The following is a 15,896-nucleotide window of genomic DNA, read 5'->3' as shown; positions in this document are numbered from 1 at the left end:
CCACCCATCCCTGTGCTGCTTGCAAAGACGAAGGGAGACAGCTTTTCAGACTATACCATTTAAGGAGTTCCTCAGCTTAGTGAACCTCGGCTGACCTCAGGGTATACTGAGTTTCCAGCTCAGCAGAGCAGCATTTCAGTTGAAAGCACGCCACCCAAAACTTCCCTCCTTGCATCTGGGAGAAGGGGGGGCTGCAGGACAGTGGGCAGCAAACCACAGCGCATAGAAGCCAAGGTGACATCAGGTTAGTGGCTCTTGGACGTAGCCAGGTCCCTTCCTAGGAAGGATGTTGCAGACCAACAGGACCAACTTGAATGTGAAGCAGCTTCGGCAGCTTTTGGCAGGCGCTGGGGCAAGGGGGATGGGAGGGCGCCAGGCCCGCAGCACCACTGGGTGCTGCAAGTCGGGACGCAGGAGCGTCGCCCCAGCAATGCAGTGTTTACAAAGGTGAAAAACATTAATAACACGCACTATGCTCCTGTTGTTTCAACAAGATCAAGGTGTGTACAGGAGAGCGTGTGTGTATATACATGTGCACACACACGCACTCACTGTGGCTGGCGCGGGATACCGCTCAGCGCAGGATTATTCCAGCCGGGCTGCAGTCAATACTGACAAATACAGTATACGTCCCATCTTGCCCACAGCAGCAAGGAAGCTGTGGCAGGCTCAAAGCTTTCCTCCCTCTTGTGAAAGACTTTGGGTGTTTTCAGCAGTGTGGGGAGCTCGGGTCCCAATCACCTCGGGTCCCAGTGGCGCACGGTCTTGCTGCTGCACCACACGAGTCAGGGGGGGAGCGACTCCCAGCCAGGCACCTTCCTTGCCACAAATTCACCCCTCTGTGCTCTGCCCACTCAGCATGCTGCACGAGACAGGGGTTCAGTGTAAGAAGAAAAAAAAAGCAAAAAAAAAAAAAAGCATGTGAGATCATATAATTAAAGATGGTATCAGAATGTCTAATTAGGATGACTGAGAGAACTTGGCTGGGAGACGCAGCCAAGAGCTGAGTTAGTGTGTTTGCCAGTCCAAAGCTCCTTAACAGTAATTAATCCTTAAATGTCCAATTGTTCAGAGTTCAAGGAAACACCTCCTACTACTGTACTTTGTGTTCCTGTTAAGCAAGGAGACACAGCAGGGCGTGTGCCCTTATTCTGTAAGAGCGACACGCCTAGGGGTGTTGTTAGGAACTAGACCGAAGGTTGAGTATAATTATTAACTACCTAAGAGTTCCCAGCATTGCACAATTACCCAGGCCGCCTTGCAGCTGTGTGCTCGCCCAGTTGTTGGTTTTTTTTTTTTTTTTGAAAGAGAAATGCCGAGCTTTAGTGGTGCATGCGTAAAATTATACCAAAGTGTCATCCTCTCCCCTTCCAGTGTCATTCATGACACTGAGCTGGGATGTATTAGCGGAGGGGGCCGAGAGGAGCGTGTGTACGTATATACATTCTGTTTGAAAGTCAGTGCTCTTCACTGAAACTCAGTAGGCTTATTTACATCAGTTGCAAATTTGACCCAGAGATTTTTCCTTTGTTTTGATGCTGTCAGCAACTCTTGCATTAACATAAAAGCCTTGGCTATTTACTCTTGTGGGGTTTTTCATTCTGTTTGCATTTTTGAGGTGGGTTGTGTTGGGTTTTTCTCTTTGTTGATATTAACAGGGGGGAAAACCTGAAGGAAAGAAACATCGGTTTGACATAGTAGGTGAATTGAACTGCTTGTCCTGCTACAGGTCTTCTGCCATCATTAGACCCTCATCTGGGCCATCACTGGGATGGTGGGAAGGGGTGCTCGGGTGTGGGCGCTGCCCACTGCAGGCAGGTGGGTTTGAGGAGCAGAGCCATCACTGTTTGGTGCCTTCAGGAAAGCGCAGCTCAGCATCAACATCGCATATCACTCGCAGACAGGAGGGAGTTATGTGTCATTTCCTCAGATGCAACATCATCTTTTAAGTCGCGTTTCTACGTTTTTATCCTCTCCCGTCTTTTTTTAATTGACCCTTTCTGCCGGGTGTGGTGAGGGCCCGGCTGGGAGCCGGCTGGCCAAAGTCGCTTCTGCAGGGGATCATTAACTCGGGCGTCAGCCAAGGCCGTTTAGTGTTTATAAAACTCAGACAATTAAACACGGTCGCAGCCCTGAAATGCTATAATTGGAAAGCAGACTGAGACGATGTCCACCGAGAGGGACCAGCTCCCTGGCACCGAGGCGGGCTGGGCAGGCAGGGTCGTGCCGTCCCGCCAGCCCGGACGGGCCTGACCAGGGCCGCACCGTGCAAACGCCCAGCCGGGAGAGTCCCTGCCCAGCCCAGCCTACATGCTATGGACATGAAAACAAAGGCTGGGGAGGGAAATGGAGGAGAAAAAGGACTTGCCCAGGTCCATCTGGCAGCCAGGAGCTGGCGCAGGCACGTGGGCTGGGTCCCCCGGGGATGGGCCTCACTGTGCTCCAGTGAGTCCATGGCAGGCCCCCATGCCAGGCTGAAGCTGGCTCCAATATTGCTCCCACAGGCATTTATCAGGGCACGAAGACCCTCCCCCTGCCAAGCCGCCATTTTGAGAGGGTGAAGGGACTGGCCTTGTCCCATGGCTGCCACCTGAGGATTTGGAAATAGCCATTATCCGGGCCCTGGGGCCCAGGCAGGCTTTGGGCTCGCAGCCAGTGGAGAGCGAGGTGGTTGGGGCTCTTCCTGGTTTATGCAGTACTCCTGCAACCTGGCCTCCACTCTTAGCCACTGTTGGGTACTGCGGTACCAAATGCCATTGATGCTTGTTCCCCACCAGTGATTGAAGGGCCATTGGGAGCTGCGTCAGGCAGCTGTTGAACTCACTCTCCAAGCAGATCCACGTCTTCCATAAAGTCTGGCAAGTGGGAAAGATGCCGAGTACCGGACTGGGATCACCACAGCCCTGCTCCAAGCTCTGCAACTGACTCACTGTTTCACCATGAGCACATCACTTCACCTTTTTGTGACTCAGAATTTTCATCTATCAATTAGGGATTTATGAGGTTTAATTAAGGTCTGTGAAGCCCTTTGAGATCCTTGCTTGAAAGATGCTGTGAAGGCATAAAGTGGTGTACGCAATGAAGAAAACAAGAGAAATTAAACGCTCCAGACGAGAGAGAAGAGAGGGCAGGTTTCCCACTGCTTGGTCTCCCAATTACATGCTCCTTGTTTGGATGGCAACCTCACTTTAACCTGTGGACAAACGAACTTGTTCACCCCTTCTTGCAGCAGACAGGTGATGACGTGCAGCAGCGTCTTACTCATTAGTTAGCCTTCAGTCATCTTTCCAGAAGTATGAGCAAACAGGGAAGGGGGAAGGGAGCGAGGGCGGGTGAGGAGTATGAATTCCAGAGAAAAGGGAAGTATCAGAAAGCAAGCTAGGATGTGCAAGGGCCCTTATCGCTGCTGCTGAAATCTAGCTCTGCATAGTAACAAACAGGAATAGATCTCATCTGTCCCTAGAGGTACATGCCCTGGAGCAGGGAAGAGCTGATGAGTTACAGCAGAGAGGAAGCAAGAGAGTCTTCTTATGCAAGGCATCTATTTCACTGTCAGAGAGGTGGTAGACTCAACTTGAAGGAGTCTGAGGAAAGTGTGTGAACCTAGCTGAAGTGAAAAGTTGTTTTATCTATGATTTTTAAGGTTAAGGCCTTGCTTGCAGAAGTCATTGAACACAGACTTCATTTGAAGCTCATGCTTAAATTTAAGCACGTACTTAAGGCCTTCGCTGAATGGGGACATGCCCAAATTTGTTTGGGTGCTTGGTGGAAATCAGGTCTAAGGGACAGGAATCTAACAGCAGCTGTGAGACTAGTTGGACTACAAAGGACCCCATGAGCCACAGAAAGCAGTAATACATGAACAGCCTTGCTGTACTGTTCATAAGGTCAGGTTAACCTGGGGGAGGAATGGGCAAAAAGGAAGCTCCATCTCAGTCTTTATTTTCTCCTTTGCTTGCTGTACAAACAACCCTCTGGAAGCTGGCTCCAGTAGGTGTGGTCTGTGTATGCACTCCTGGGTGTGCCACTTTGTTGTGTTAAAAGGACCATTCCTCACCTGAAAGCAAGTTTCCAGGTTGTCACTGACAGTCACATCAAAACTCATGACCCCTCCCATCCCCCACCTGCATGCCTTCTCCCTTACGTAAGAAAAACAGAGATGCCTGTTGAGATGAAACCCAAACTAGCTCTGGGTTTGGTGTCTGTCTTTGTTCCACACTGATCTGGGACCTCTCTACGTATCTTTCTTCGGAGCTACCAGAGGAAATAGATGCATAATAATTGCTGCTGGCTAGAAGAGCCCCCTGCATTCAGGATGGTCATCCTCACTCTCCTCTCTCCTGGAAAATGCTCCCCCAGTCCATCCAGCTTTCCTCAGAGTTTCTTAAGCTTCCTGTTTGGCTGGCTGGTCTACTCTAAACTCCATCTTTCTGAAGACGCTGGTGCCCCAAATTTGACACAACTTTTAGCATCAATGACCACTCTTTTGGGATAAAGCATAATAATGACCTTCTGTGACATACTTATGACACTCCATTAATATATCCAAAAAGAAATGTTTGTTTTTGTTGCAACAGCAGCATACCGTTGACTCATTATATGATCCACTCTAATTCCTCCAGATCCTTTTGTGTGGTACTGATGCTTAACCAATTATTCCAAGTCATTCATTTATGCACTTAATTTCTCCTTCCCAATCATAGTACTTTGTTGTGTTTTTATTGAATTTTATCCAGTTGATTCTGAGCAGCTTTTGCAATTTATTGAGATCACTTGAAATAATAATGTGCAGATTAATTGTTCAGAAAATCCTATGCACAGGCCCATGCCTGCACCCATAGCTGGTTCCAGAGCCCAGCCTTTCAGTCTTAAAAACAAAGGCCTCCAGCACTTCATGGCATTCTTGTAATATTCAGCTGAAATGTCAGGATGAAGCCTGGCAAAGCTGTGAATTTTGGAAGGCTCTTTCAATGAAAATATGGGATAAGAGCATCTGTTCAGCTGGCAGTGGCTTTTGGTCTCTGATCATCTAGTGTTGGTTTGAATCACTGATATTTTCTGTATTATTACTGGTCTTCAAAGCATGCAGTTGCTGAAAATATGCAAGCTTGAAATTGGCTTCTGACTGTAAGGGAGGAGATGGAACTGTTGTTGTGTGGTGGTACACCTGGACAACCAAAGGTCTCATCAAGAATTCCCTGGCCTGGGATTCCCCTCCCAAGGACTGGAGCTACAGCTCCACTGTCATTACAGATTTTTCCTACTCCCGGATGAAGGGTTTGGATACACGTTGTGTTCGAGAGTGAAAATGTAGGAATTTGGTGTCCTCTGGTGGCAACTGTGAGAGTTACAGTTGGCAAAGGCAAGCGTGACCTTCCAAATGCAAATTGTCATTTAGGCCCCTGGCCATGTGCTCCAGGCAGAGCAGTGATATTCCTTTCCACCCTACACTGCAAATATTTCTAGTTCAGTCTGGCTTCTATAGTTTCTGTATGCTCACCCCTCCTATTTATTTTATGCCCGGTTAGCCGCTCCCCTTTCTGGAGTGCTGAGGCGTGTGTGACTTTGGGTTTAGGATTGATTTGATGGTGTTTGCTTGTTGTTGCCTTGTGATTTCATTGTCTTGTGATTTCTTTGCCTCACAAAAGGAAATTTAGCTTCTGTAAGCACCTCTTCACAGTTAGTGAAGGCTTTAGCTGCTTGCCCTTGCATGGTCCTTTAGCAAAATCTGTGTCCAAAGGCCTTTTAACCCACTTCTCTAAGCACTGAAACTATTACCCTCAGGTTTGCCCCACTGCGGTTGTGCTCACTGGATGAAAGAACTGGTGAGCAAGAAGACACAGAGCATCTGGATGACCCATGTTTGGCTCTTTTAGCCACAAAACAGGTGAGAGCAGCTCAAAGCATTGCATAGATGGTGAACACTACAGTGGGAGGACGTTTGCCACAATTTGCGGTGTGTAAGGTATGTAAAGGGAGCATGCTGCACCGTAAGTTCATGGCTCCAGGTGCTTCGTCTGGATATGGATGAAAACTGATCGACCTCAAGGACCTTGGAGTGTAAAGTTCTGTAAGTGCTTGGTATAACTGCAGCCAGAAGAGTCAAACGGCCTCATCGCTGATGAGGAAAAGCAGCCTTACCCCTTCTCCCCATCTCATCCACTATGCTACCACTTGGTAGTCTTCTCTTTTTCAAGGGCAGCACAGTATTAATGATGCAAGAGGAATATAGCACAGCTGGGGCTGGCTCATTGAGGTCAAAGGGATATGTTTTCTGACATGTAGAGGCAGGCTGAGAAACAAACTTCTTCAGGGAAGTCAGGTAAACAAAGGGTTTTTGGGGTGTGGGTAGATGGACTAGCAAGTCTGGGACACCGCGGCACCTAGACAGGCTGACCCCATGGAGTCTGTGTGTTGTACCTTCATGTGGGAAGAGCTTCAGAGAGCAGAGTCAGGAGCTTCCCACACCGTTGCTGCAATTACAGCACTGGCTGAAAACAGAGCCCCTTTGTGGCATGAATACAAACAGCAAAAAGCTGGCACTGCTTTGGGAATTTTATAACTTAATGGAAAAGAATGGAAGAAAGGGAATACTAGTGTTTCCATTTTACAGAGAACCACACACTTTACAGAGAACCACAGTGCATTGACACTTGGGCTTCAATTCACAGAGTTATTTATTTAGGTGCCTGATTTCCGTGCAAATCTTTGAGAGTTAAGTACTTTGGATGTGCGCATCAGTGAACTCACCCAGAGACTCGCAGGAAGAGAGCATACATTTTCGGGTCCCTACTCTAAAACACCATCACTGTCTATCAGAGGCCGACAGACTGCTTCCCTTTGCTATCTGCCTTCCTGCCAGTGCCACTTTGTCAAGACTGTAGTAGCACTGGCAGGCTCTCCCAAGTCTGTGGCAGTAAACAGAGCTCTCCAGAAATGAGCATTATCTCCTGATCTGATAACTGAGGGACCAGCTGAAGATGAGGCCATGGGAAGTATCTGGTCCCCAGCTTCTTGCTGCTTACAGAGTCAAACAAATCCTCATACTACAGAAAAGTCAGTAAAGAGTCTTTAGCAGAGGATCTTTAAATCTTGACTTCTCCTGTTCTCTGGGTGTTCAGACACCTTAGCCATCTTCAGGCTTCAGCTGGCCTACAGAAGGGCAACAACTAGCAGGGGGACCCCCGCTTCCTTCCTTCCCACAGCCCCTGGGCTCCTGCCCCTGTGGGGCAGGGGGGATTTCAGCCTGTGGTGTGATCTGCAGCTCACCTATATCAAAAGCTTGAAAGCTGTTAGAAAAGGCAGTGAGGAACAGTTCCAGCTTTTGCTGTGAGGGTACACCATGTTTTTGTGACAGGCGAGGGGGCATGAGGGACCTGTGCCAGCTGTACAAGCTGCCAAGGCAGGCTGGGGCAACACCAGCCTCCAACAGTGCCGAGCACAGCCTGTGGAGACAGACTTCATGCTTTACTTTGGTGCCAGCCTCAGGTCAGTGGCTAAAGGGCTTGCGCACTTGCCAAGTAGTCAAACAATCTGTGTGGGAGGTTGCGCCCTCCTGCAGGCACAAGGAAGAAATTTTGAGTTGCATTCACTTATTAATGTTGGATCTGAGGTTTCATTGTAATATTGCTGCCTTCAGCTACTGCTGGGTGTTTGCAGGAGGCTGCTGCTTCATAGCTCATCCAAAACATGGGTATAACTTCAGTGGTGACCTTGCTTATTTACTTATTTATCACCACAGCTCAGGTCTCTGTAGTAGCTCTGCCAATCCCAAATATCCAAGAGTCCAGTGCTCCAGTCATGTGCTGAGCTTAGAAAAATTTACTTTAAAGAAGTGTATTTGAGGCTTTGTGTTTTCGTTTGTTTTTACAGATATTTGGTTTTGAAAGCTATTTAAGAAACAATTTAGATCCTCCTCGTCTGCAACTCCAGAAGCTTGGGTTTATTTTAAGGAGGGCACAAAGTATTACAAGGCCTTTTGCCCACTTTCAGTAACCTGACCATACACTGAGCAGTGCTTTCCAACTCCTGCCCAAAACGGCTAAATTAACGTTTGGTTTCTTCTTTTCCTTTGAATATTTGCATTCTCTCCAGCAGGTGGTAGCAGCCGCCTTTAAGCTGTGCAGCTCTCCTGCCTGCTGCCGCAGGATTGCTGCCCTGTGATTCATGTCCCCGGCTGCCCTTGGCCTCGCTTCATCTCCTCACCTTCCGCTGCATGCCTGAACTCTCCTGTGGAGGAAGATCTGCTGTTTCGGTCCAGAGTGTGCACTCAATTTACCAGCAACGTAAAGCGCAGCAACAGGAGGCAATGGCACAACATCATGAGAAAACGTGAAATGTCTCACTGTTGTGTATGACTTACTCCTTGTGGTTTCACGGCACGATCATGTTCTACCCATTATGGATGGGGGTCTCATAGGTAGAACGATTCAGGGTTATGCTTTTTAAATAAAAAATTGAAGATCTAAAGCCTTGTCTAGGTAGCAGGATTAGCTGAGGTACTGACAAGTCACAGACAGGCTGTGTCTTCAAATGAAATGCAGAATCAATCTGCTTTTTATTTCCACAGCAAGTCCTCTGCTATGCCAGTGTAATATGATAGCTTTGTGGATGCAATTACATTATCCTCTGATATATGGCCTCTGCTTGTTAGCAGCTGACTGAGCTACTTCCCTCACTTACTCAGTAAAAGGTTGTTCTTATGTTGACAAACATCTTGAGTTTAATGATGAGTGGTTGAGTGCTATGAGGTTTTGTGTCTGTTTTGTGGGTTTTTTTCTTTTAATGTGCAGCTATAGATTCATTATTTGTATTTTAAACCACTGATCCTATAGGTGAGGACCTAGATAGGTTGTCATAGTTTCTGGTTTTCAATATTCTGTATAAGTAAAAGGAATGCAGGAAAGAGCTCTGTTTAAGTGAGTAGATAAGGAAAAACTTTTTTGACAAAGTATAAAAAACCCTTGGCTTTCCCAGCCATATCTCCATACCAGCTATAAGAGGTGAAACTCTAGGTATATTATAAACCACCTAAAAGTGTAGCAATGGGCCAAGAAGCTTGCCTAGTATGTTTTAGTGCATATGCTTAAGTATCTGTTTGGGTATTGCTTACTTTAAAGCTGCAACTAGGACCTGACTTTTGTTTTTGTAGTGTTTTGCACTGTTGGGCCTAGGCATGTGAAACAGGTCCTTTGCCTGAGAAAGTACCAAGGCACAAAACTTCTGCTCTTCACCACCAACTCCCACACAAAGCTTTTCTGTGCCGGTTGTTATGAGCCTTCTCCATCCAGGGCAAGCGACAAGAAGATTCATACAATTCAGGCAGGGTTAGCTACAAGCTCCAGCTAGCTCCTCGTGCCACCTGAGCAGCAGCAGGCACTTCACGGAAGACACAAGATGTTCTGTGTGGATAATTAGGTAATAAAGCACATGGCTGCAGTTCCCTAGGGTATTCCTAAATACCATCAGCTGAGGGTTGGCTCATGGTCTGGAGCTTTTCATGCCTTCTGTGGCTGCATCTAGCTTTGTCCTTGCAGTAATGCAAAAGCTATAATTTGTCTCTCACACCTTCTACATTGAAGAGAAAATTCTCTCTTTACTCTTTTGCAAACTTCTTTGATCTTTGCTGCCACTTGCTATTTGCTATTTAATCTAGGAGCTATTTTGATGCTTGGGTGGTGGGAAGGAGTGTTTACAGAAGATTTACAAGCCTTGCAGTTAACACTGTTTTCCTTCTGGAGCATGTCATGGTGTCTAAAGGCTAAACTCTTACTTTTGAAGCTGTGGTTTATGGCAAATGTATGAATTAATGCTATCTTCCTTTCCATGTTTTGCTTGGTGTACAATGAGGAAGAGACTTCCTGGGATTTCAAATAATTCCAGCTCATTAAGAAGTCTGCTTTCCAGACTTGTTGATAATGAGAACTTCCTGTTGAGGAGTGAAGCAGCCACAAACCCTTGTATGTAATGACAAAACCCACCAAAAGTAACACCCATCCGTGCTGAGACTATGCAATGCCACCTTGACTAACAGGTGATAAGAGTCCTGACCAGCCTCACCTGGGACCTCCCTCATCCTGCCCATGTGCCTGGGTGCTCTATTTCAGCTCATCCCAGGCAGGGGAGCTGCTGGCTGGTGTGGTGCTCTGACAGTGAGCAAGCTTCTAATTTTTCATTATCTTACTGGTCAAAAGAGCCTGGGTGTTGAACCATATTTCAGGTTGTGAGACCCCCAAGTGGAATGAGCTTGTTTCTGTTGGACTTGAACACACTGCTGTGTCTGAGGTGAGCAGCTCCTCGCACTGGTGAGGTCTATGGCACATTTGTGCTGGAATGAGGTTGGAGACTCAGGGGGTGGAGGAAGGCTTTCCTCTGTCTGTGTGGATTCCTCCTTGTGTGTCACTCTGAACAACAGCTGTTTATGTTCAGAGTTAATATTACATTCCTGTTTTTTGAAAAGTGAAGTGGGCATAAGATCTACATCCAACATGTTCCTTCAAAGAATGTCAAATTTTGGTCATGAAAAAACAGAAAGCCAAAATAAACAGCCCTTTGAAGGATGGGTTAGACTGCCTGAGCTGGGTGTGTCAGTGGCTTGTTTAAGTATTTAAAGTTATTTAGTTAAGCAGTTTCCCATTATTCATGTAGGAGCTCTAACTGGGTGTCAATGGGCTCGGGAGAGACCAGAGGGCACTCTGGTGTTTTGTGTGAGGACAGCAGGCTGCTCTTCAGGGGTTTGATCCTGACACTGCAATTGAGGCATAGAAGAGCCTCACTGGGGAGTGTGGTATCACAGTCTAACTGGTGTTTCTGCATGCTCTTTGAACCTGCAGGAGTGACCGGACTCTTGTGGTAGTGTTGTAGCAAGGGTTTTGGAGACGTGGACAGAATGAGGGCAGAGTTACTGATCCTGCTTGTCCACCAGTGCTCTGTCTTGGCAAATACCAGTGAGGCATACCCCAGTGAAGGAACATTTCCCAGAAGGAGAACTGCCGACATCCCATGGGCTAAAGCTGTAGAGGTGGTCCTTAACATCCCTGTTGTCAGGACTGGTGATGGTCAAGGGTTTGTGTCGTTTTCCTCGGTGCCTCTCTGCTGCTTCTCTCACTATCAAGGAACTTTATGGTCTTGGGTGACAGGAGAGGTGACACATCCCTTACACTGTCTCACTTTAGGACAGGGTTTCCCAGCACAAGGCAGAGCTGTGCTGCCTTACACCATGGCTCACTGCTGCTCTGGGTAGAGGCTTGCTCTCCTGCTCAGATCATGACCCTCCCGTGCTCTTTTATGCTGTGTCTGATGTTCTTCACACCCCTCTGGCAGCCTGTCAGACTTAGGTTTTTGGACTTGCAGTGAGTCAAATCAGCTTGAGGAAGGAGCTGATGGTTCTGGAGCTAGTGGTAGAGGCACAGCATGAGGCTGGTTGAAGGCAAGGAAGGAGCAGTGGCTGGGAAGGAGATAAGAGGAAGAGTACAAGCTTCTCTTTGGGTGGATGTGGGCTGTTACATAGGGCTTGGTTACTCTTGTTGCCTCAGGAACAGAGGCTCCTTCCCTCCCTGGTAGAGGCAGGCTAATGCCAAATGAATGTGTTATGTATTGCCTGGAAGAGCCTTGACCCTGCTGGAAGCTGACTCATGTGATCTAGGTTCTCATATTTGCCAAGAGTCCCCCTGAAAAGTGGCCAGCTGTCTCTGAACAAGTGAGAGAAGCCATGCCACTTGTACTTCTTTGACCCTTGGATGGGGCAATATATAAACTGGGGTTGCAAGTGTCTTTGAAATAAGATACCATTGTCGCTTTGCTTTCCAAAGGTAAAGAGGCTAATAAATTTTATGGCTGCTGAGTTATCAACTTGTTAAAATATAAAGGAGAAAAAAGAAGAGAATTTATTTCTTCACAGCCTTAATGTCTAACAGACAGCACTCCAGGATTATCAATTCATAGAGGTACTTATCATGAAGCTATTGTTAGGCCTGCTGTTCCTTCAGTTGCTCTCCTCAGAAGGTAAGTTTTGAAAGGCCTTTTGAAAATTTGAGTTACACAGTATTTAGGAACCTATATTTTTAGTTGTTGCAAGGTGGGTGTATAGCAGGAGTCTTAGAAGCAGGATGAAGAAAATCTGTGAGTAGAACTGTGATCTTGCATGTAATTTTGGGTATGTTTGATCATTTTCAATAAAGATACATGCATTGGTTTGCACTGTTCGGGGAGTGGACTGCATCTTAAGCAGGCACTAAGGCTTTCTGAGAAAAACGTCATCAAATAATTAGACTGTCAGTGAGATCTGTCCCAAAATGGTGCAGAAATTCAAGCAAGGGTTTTCTCTGAATTCGTATCTATGATCATCTTCTTTTCAGTGATTGTGATTTTGTGAATGGGTCAGGCAGTATCCTGGCACTCAGGCCATCATTGTTCAGTTTTCTGCAAATTTCAGGGTAGGGGGGAGCCTTTGTTCCCTATACTGGGTCTGTGAAGTCCACATTTGATGCCAGATGCCATTTTTGTAGGTGCTCTAGGACTAAAATGCTAGGTATGTTTTGGCCCTATTGGCTCTGTGCTTCAGCTCTCTCTGCCTGTAAGAAAGTAATGAGAAATAGTAATAGCGCTTTACCTTACCAGTAGGTTGTGAGGGTAAATATCTTCAGAGGATTATAAACTGCTCTGATAAATAACTAACTGTTAGGAGATTTTGGTTCCTAAAATAAACAGAAGAAATCATCACATCTGAGCTTTTTATTTTGGGGGAAAAGATGCATGGTGACTGCAGTTCCTGTGAAAATTTGATTCAGGAAAAAAATGTTGGTTGATAGCAGCCTGTAAGAGTTATTAGCTGAAACAGGTTAACTATAAAAGCAAGAGAGGAAGGAATAGAATCTTTCTCCCAGATGTTGGGAAAATTGTCAGAAAAGTACTTTACTTTTTTTTTTTTGTGACGTTGAGAAAATGAAAACCACAGACTAGAACTATTAAATGATAGAGTAAGGGAGTAACTATAATACTGTGAGTACTAGGAGTTAAAAAAAATCATCCTATGGAAAGCATAAATCCAAAGCAAACTCTAGAAAACTAAAGAGGTTAAAATTTAATCAGCCAAGCCAAAAATGAGTCTGAGGGGAAACAATGAGTCATTGTTGAAGGAATAAAAACTAATAAATCCTTTTTCAAATACATCTGAAAGAGACAATCTGTAGGGCTGACTGATGTATAAAAGAAAGCTGAAGACCAGCAGAAAAACTAAATTAATTTCTGTTTTCTTTGGTGTCCTCTGCACAAGAGCTAAAAAATGGCCTTGCACTCAGAGCCTTTCAGCACAGGGGACAAATGTGGGAACAGTCAAATCCTTGAACAAATTAAGTACAAACAGTAAAAGAACTGCCAGTATTAGATGTTATTATCCACCCATGGGAGTGAGCCAAGTAGAAATATGAACATGTCCATTGTATTAACTGTGGTGTCCATTGTATTAACTGTGGCAGAGACTTTCTTGAATCAGCCTTGGTGTCAGGAATGGAAGATGGCAAATGGGAGAAGTTTTTATAATGGGCTCCATTTTAGAACGATCTGGGGAACTGCAGTGGTAATAGTTGTACAAAAGCAGTAAGGTTGTCTTCTGCACTAGGCAAATTGGTGATAGCAACATAAAGAACAGAGTGAACTGACTCGGCATAAATATAACAGGGGAGCTTCTCTGGAATTGATCAAGAAAATCTGTAACAGTGGGCACATGCCCATGGATTGATTATTCAGATGGGATGTATTTGGATTTCCACAAATCTTTTGAGTAAGAGCTCCTAAGGAAGCTAACTGTCACGGTATAAGGGTGAGGACATCTTTGTGGGCCCCTGGGTAAAAGTCAGGGACTGAAGAATCAGATTGCAAATTTTCAAACTCTGAGAAGAGGGGAGAGTGAACCTGCAGAGGCATGTATTGACCTGTGTTGGGACATGGGCTCTCCGCATATTCAGAAGCTTGCTGATGCAAAACTATTAACGATGCTTAGAATGAAAACTTAAAAGTAATACATATGGGGAAAACTTACTCTAGCTATATGTACGCTATGGTGAACTCTAAATTAGACACTGCTTGGTCACAGAACATAGCTCTCTGAAGACATCAGGACATCAGCTCAGTGTTGACGAAAGGCAGACAACAATTTCAGGAGTCAGGGAAAGCACAGCACAGAAAACGTTTTGCTGCTGCTGTGTATAGGTCCATAGTTCACCCAAACCTTGACAGTTGTCAAGACTTTTCATCTCAAAAAAGATGTGGAAAAACCTAGGAGGAGGATAAAGGGGAAGAGTGCTCAGACTTACGAAACAACTTCCACATGAGATCAAATAGACTGACCCTTCAGCCTGTGAGAAGGATGGATAGGTATATGATAAAGACATACAAACATACGCAAAATGTTGTAGAAACAGGGGAATGACTACTCTTTACAAGAACAACAAGGAAATAGATCAAGTTATTAATGAATAGGAAAGTACTTTTTTTCCAACATGTAATTATGTGATAAAGCACCTTTGCCGCAGGACTTGGGGGAAGCTGAAAGTGAGAGAGTTAGAAAAATAAATAGGCAAATTCATGAATAAAATGTCTCTGGGAGTTCTTCAACATTAGATAATTGCTTGTTTAGGGAGGCGAACAGCACAGATAGTTGGGAGGATAGAACATGGAAGTATAACTGTATTTTCCTTATTCTTTCCCTAAGCATCTGCATTTGGATGTTGTCAGAGGCAGAATCCCAGATTAGATGGACCTCCAGTCTGACACAGTACAGCCGTTCTTAAATCTTTGAAATATCGAGAGATCGTTCCTAGCCCCTCTGACATCCCCAATCCTGGAAACTAGGACTGAACCCTCTTTCTCCCTCAGTGTAACCTGTGAATCTATTCTCAAATATAGTTGAAATTTAGTGTTAAAATTCTCAGACATACTGAGTTTCTGCAACAGATTTGTGTGATGCAGACAAGTCCCTCATTGTACGTGCCTCCAGTATCTCAAAGAGTAGAGCTGGGGTTCTGGTTATTGTCCTGAGTAAAGCATCATCTACAAACATGGATTGAACAAGCACAAATTTTAAATAAAATGTCACACAACAGCCAGAGAGCAACTGTCTCAATTTTCTACTAAGTACAGTAAAAATAATATAAATTTGCAAATAGCTCATGGCTGAAACCCAAGGTGGGGGGAAGAACTCCAAATGTATGGAAGTTGCTGACAGTTATTGAAGGTCATGTAGTGTGTCTCATGAGACAGGCTGAGGGGGTCATGGGGAGCAGTAGTGGCTTTCTGCCACCATGCTGACCTCTGTGTGCACTGGTACCCATGTCCACAGGGGCTGCCCGGAGCCCCCTGCTCCTGCCGGGCACATCACCTCCCTGCAGTGTGAGGACTGCTGGCTACCCTGCGTACCAAGCATATCTCACCTGCTGGGCCGTGCTTGCTCTGCATTTACTCTGTCTTTGACATGGAAAGAATGGTGTACAAGCAGATGTATGCAGCAGGACTAAATATCCCACAAGTAGCTCCTGGATGTTAAAGGACAATTATTCTAAGCACAGCAAGATTCATTATGAGACTTTCTGGATACTGAAGGCTTCAGTGTGGCAAGCAGAGAGAGCTGTGAGAACGCTTTGAAGTTCAGCTGAGGATCCAGACCCAGACTTTGTGGCTATGTTTGTGGAGATTTTAGGATAAATCAAAATCTATGTGTATAAATCCAAGTGTATACTCAAGGAAAGAGAATAATGTTTACTGAACTAGCTACAGGCCTGACTGCTGGCTCCACAGGCTATTTCATCTGTCAACACTCTCTACTAAGAGAATAAATTGCAGCTGTTTCGTATCACTATGGCAAACTCACAACAGTGTGATGTTACGCTCTAACTGTGGGA

General features: G+C 45.6%; 1 protein-coding gene across 1 annotated transcript in view; it reads left to right on the top strand.

Moving 5' to 3' along the window:
- Positions 1-11,951: 11,951 nt before the first annotated feature.
- PLB1 (phospholipase B1) overlaps positions 11,952-15,896 on the top strand; it is an 81,175-nt gene continuing 77,230 nt past the window's right edge. The window contains exon 1 of the mRNA XM_074820648.1: positions 11,952-12,003. Coding sequence (XP_074676749.1) covers positions 11,955-12,003 — 49 coding nt within the window. The 5' untranslated portion in view covers positions 11,952-11,954. The remainder of the gene's footprint in view (positions 12,004-15,896) is intronic.

Source organism: Strix aluco, chromosome 3 (assembly GCF_031877795.1).
Source record: "Strix aluco isolate bStrAlu1 chromosome 3, bStrAlu1.hap1, whole genome shotgun sequence".
In the NCBI taxonomy this organism is placed as follows: domain Eukaryota; kingdom Metazoa; phylum Chordata; class Aves; order Strigiformes; family Strigidae; genus Strix; species Strix aluco.
This window is presented reverse-complemented; position numbering and strand designations above follow the sequence as displayed.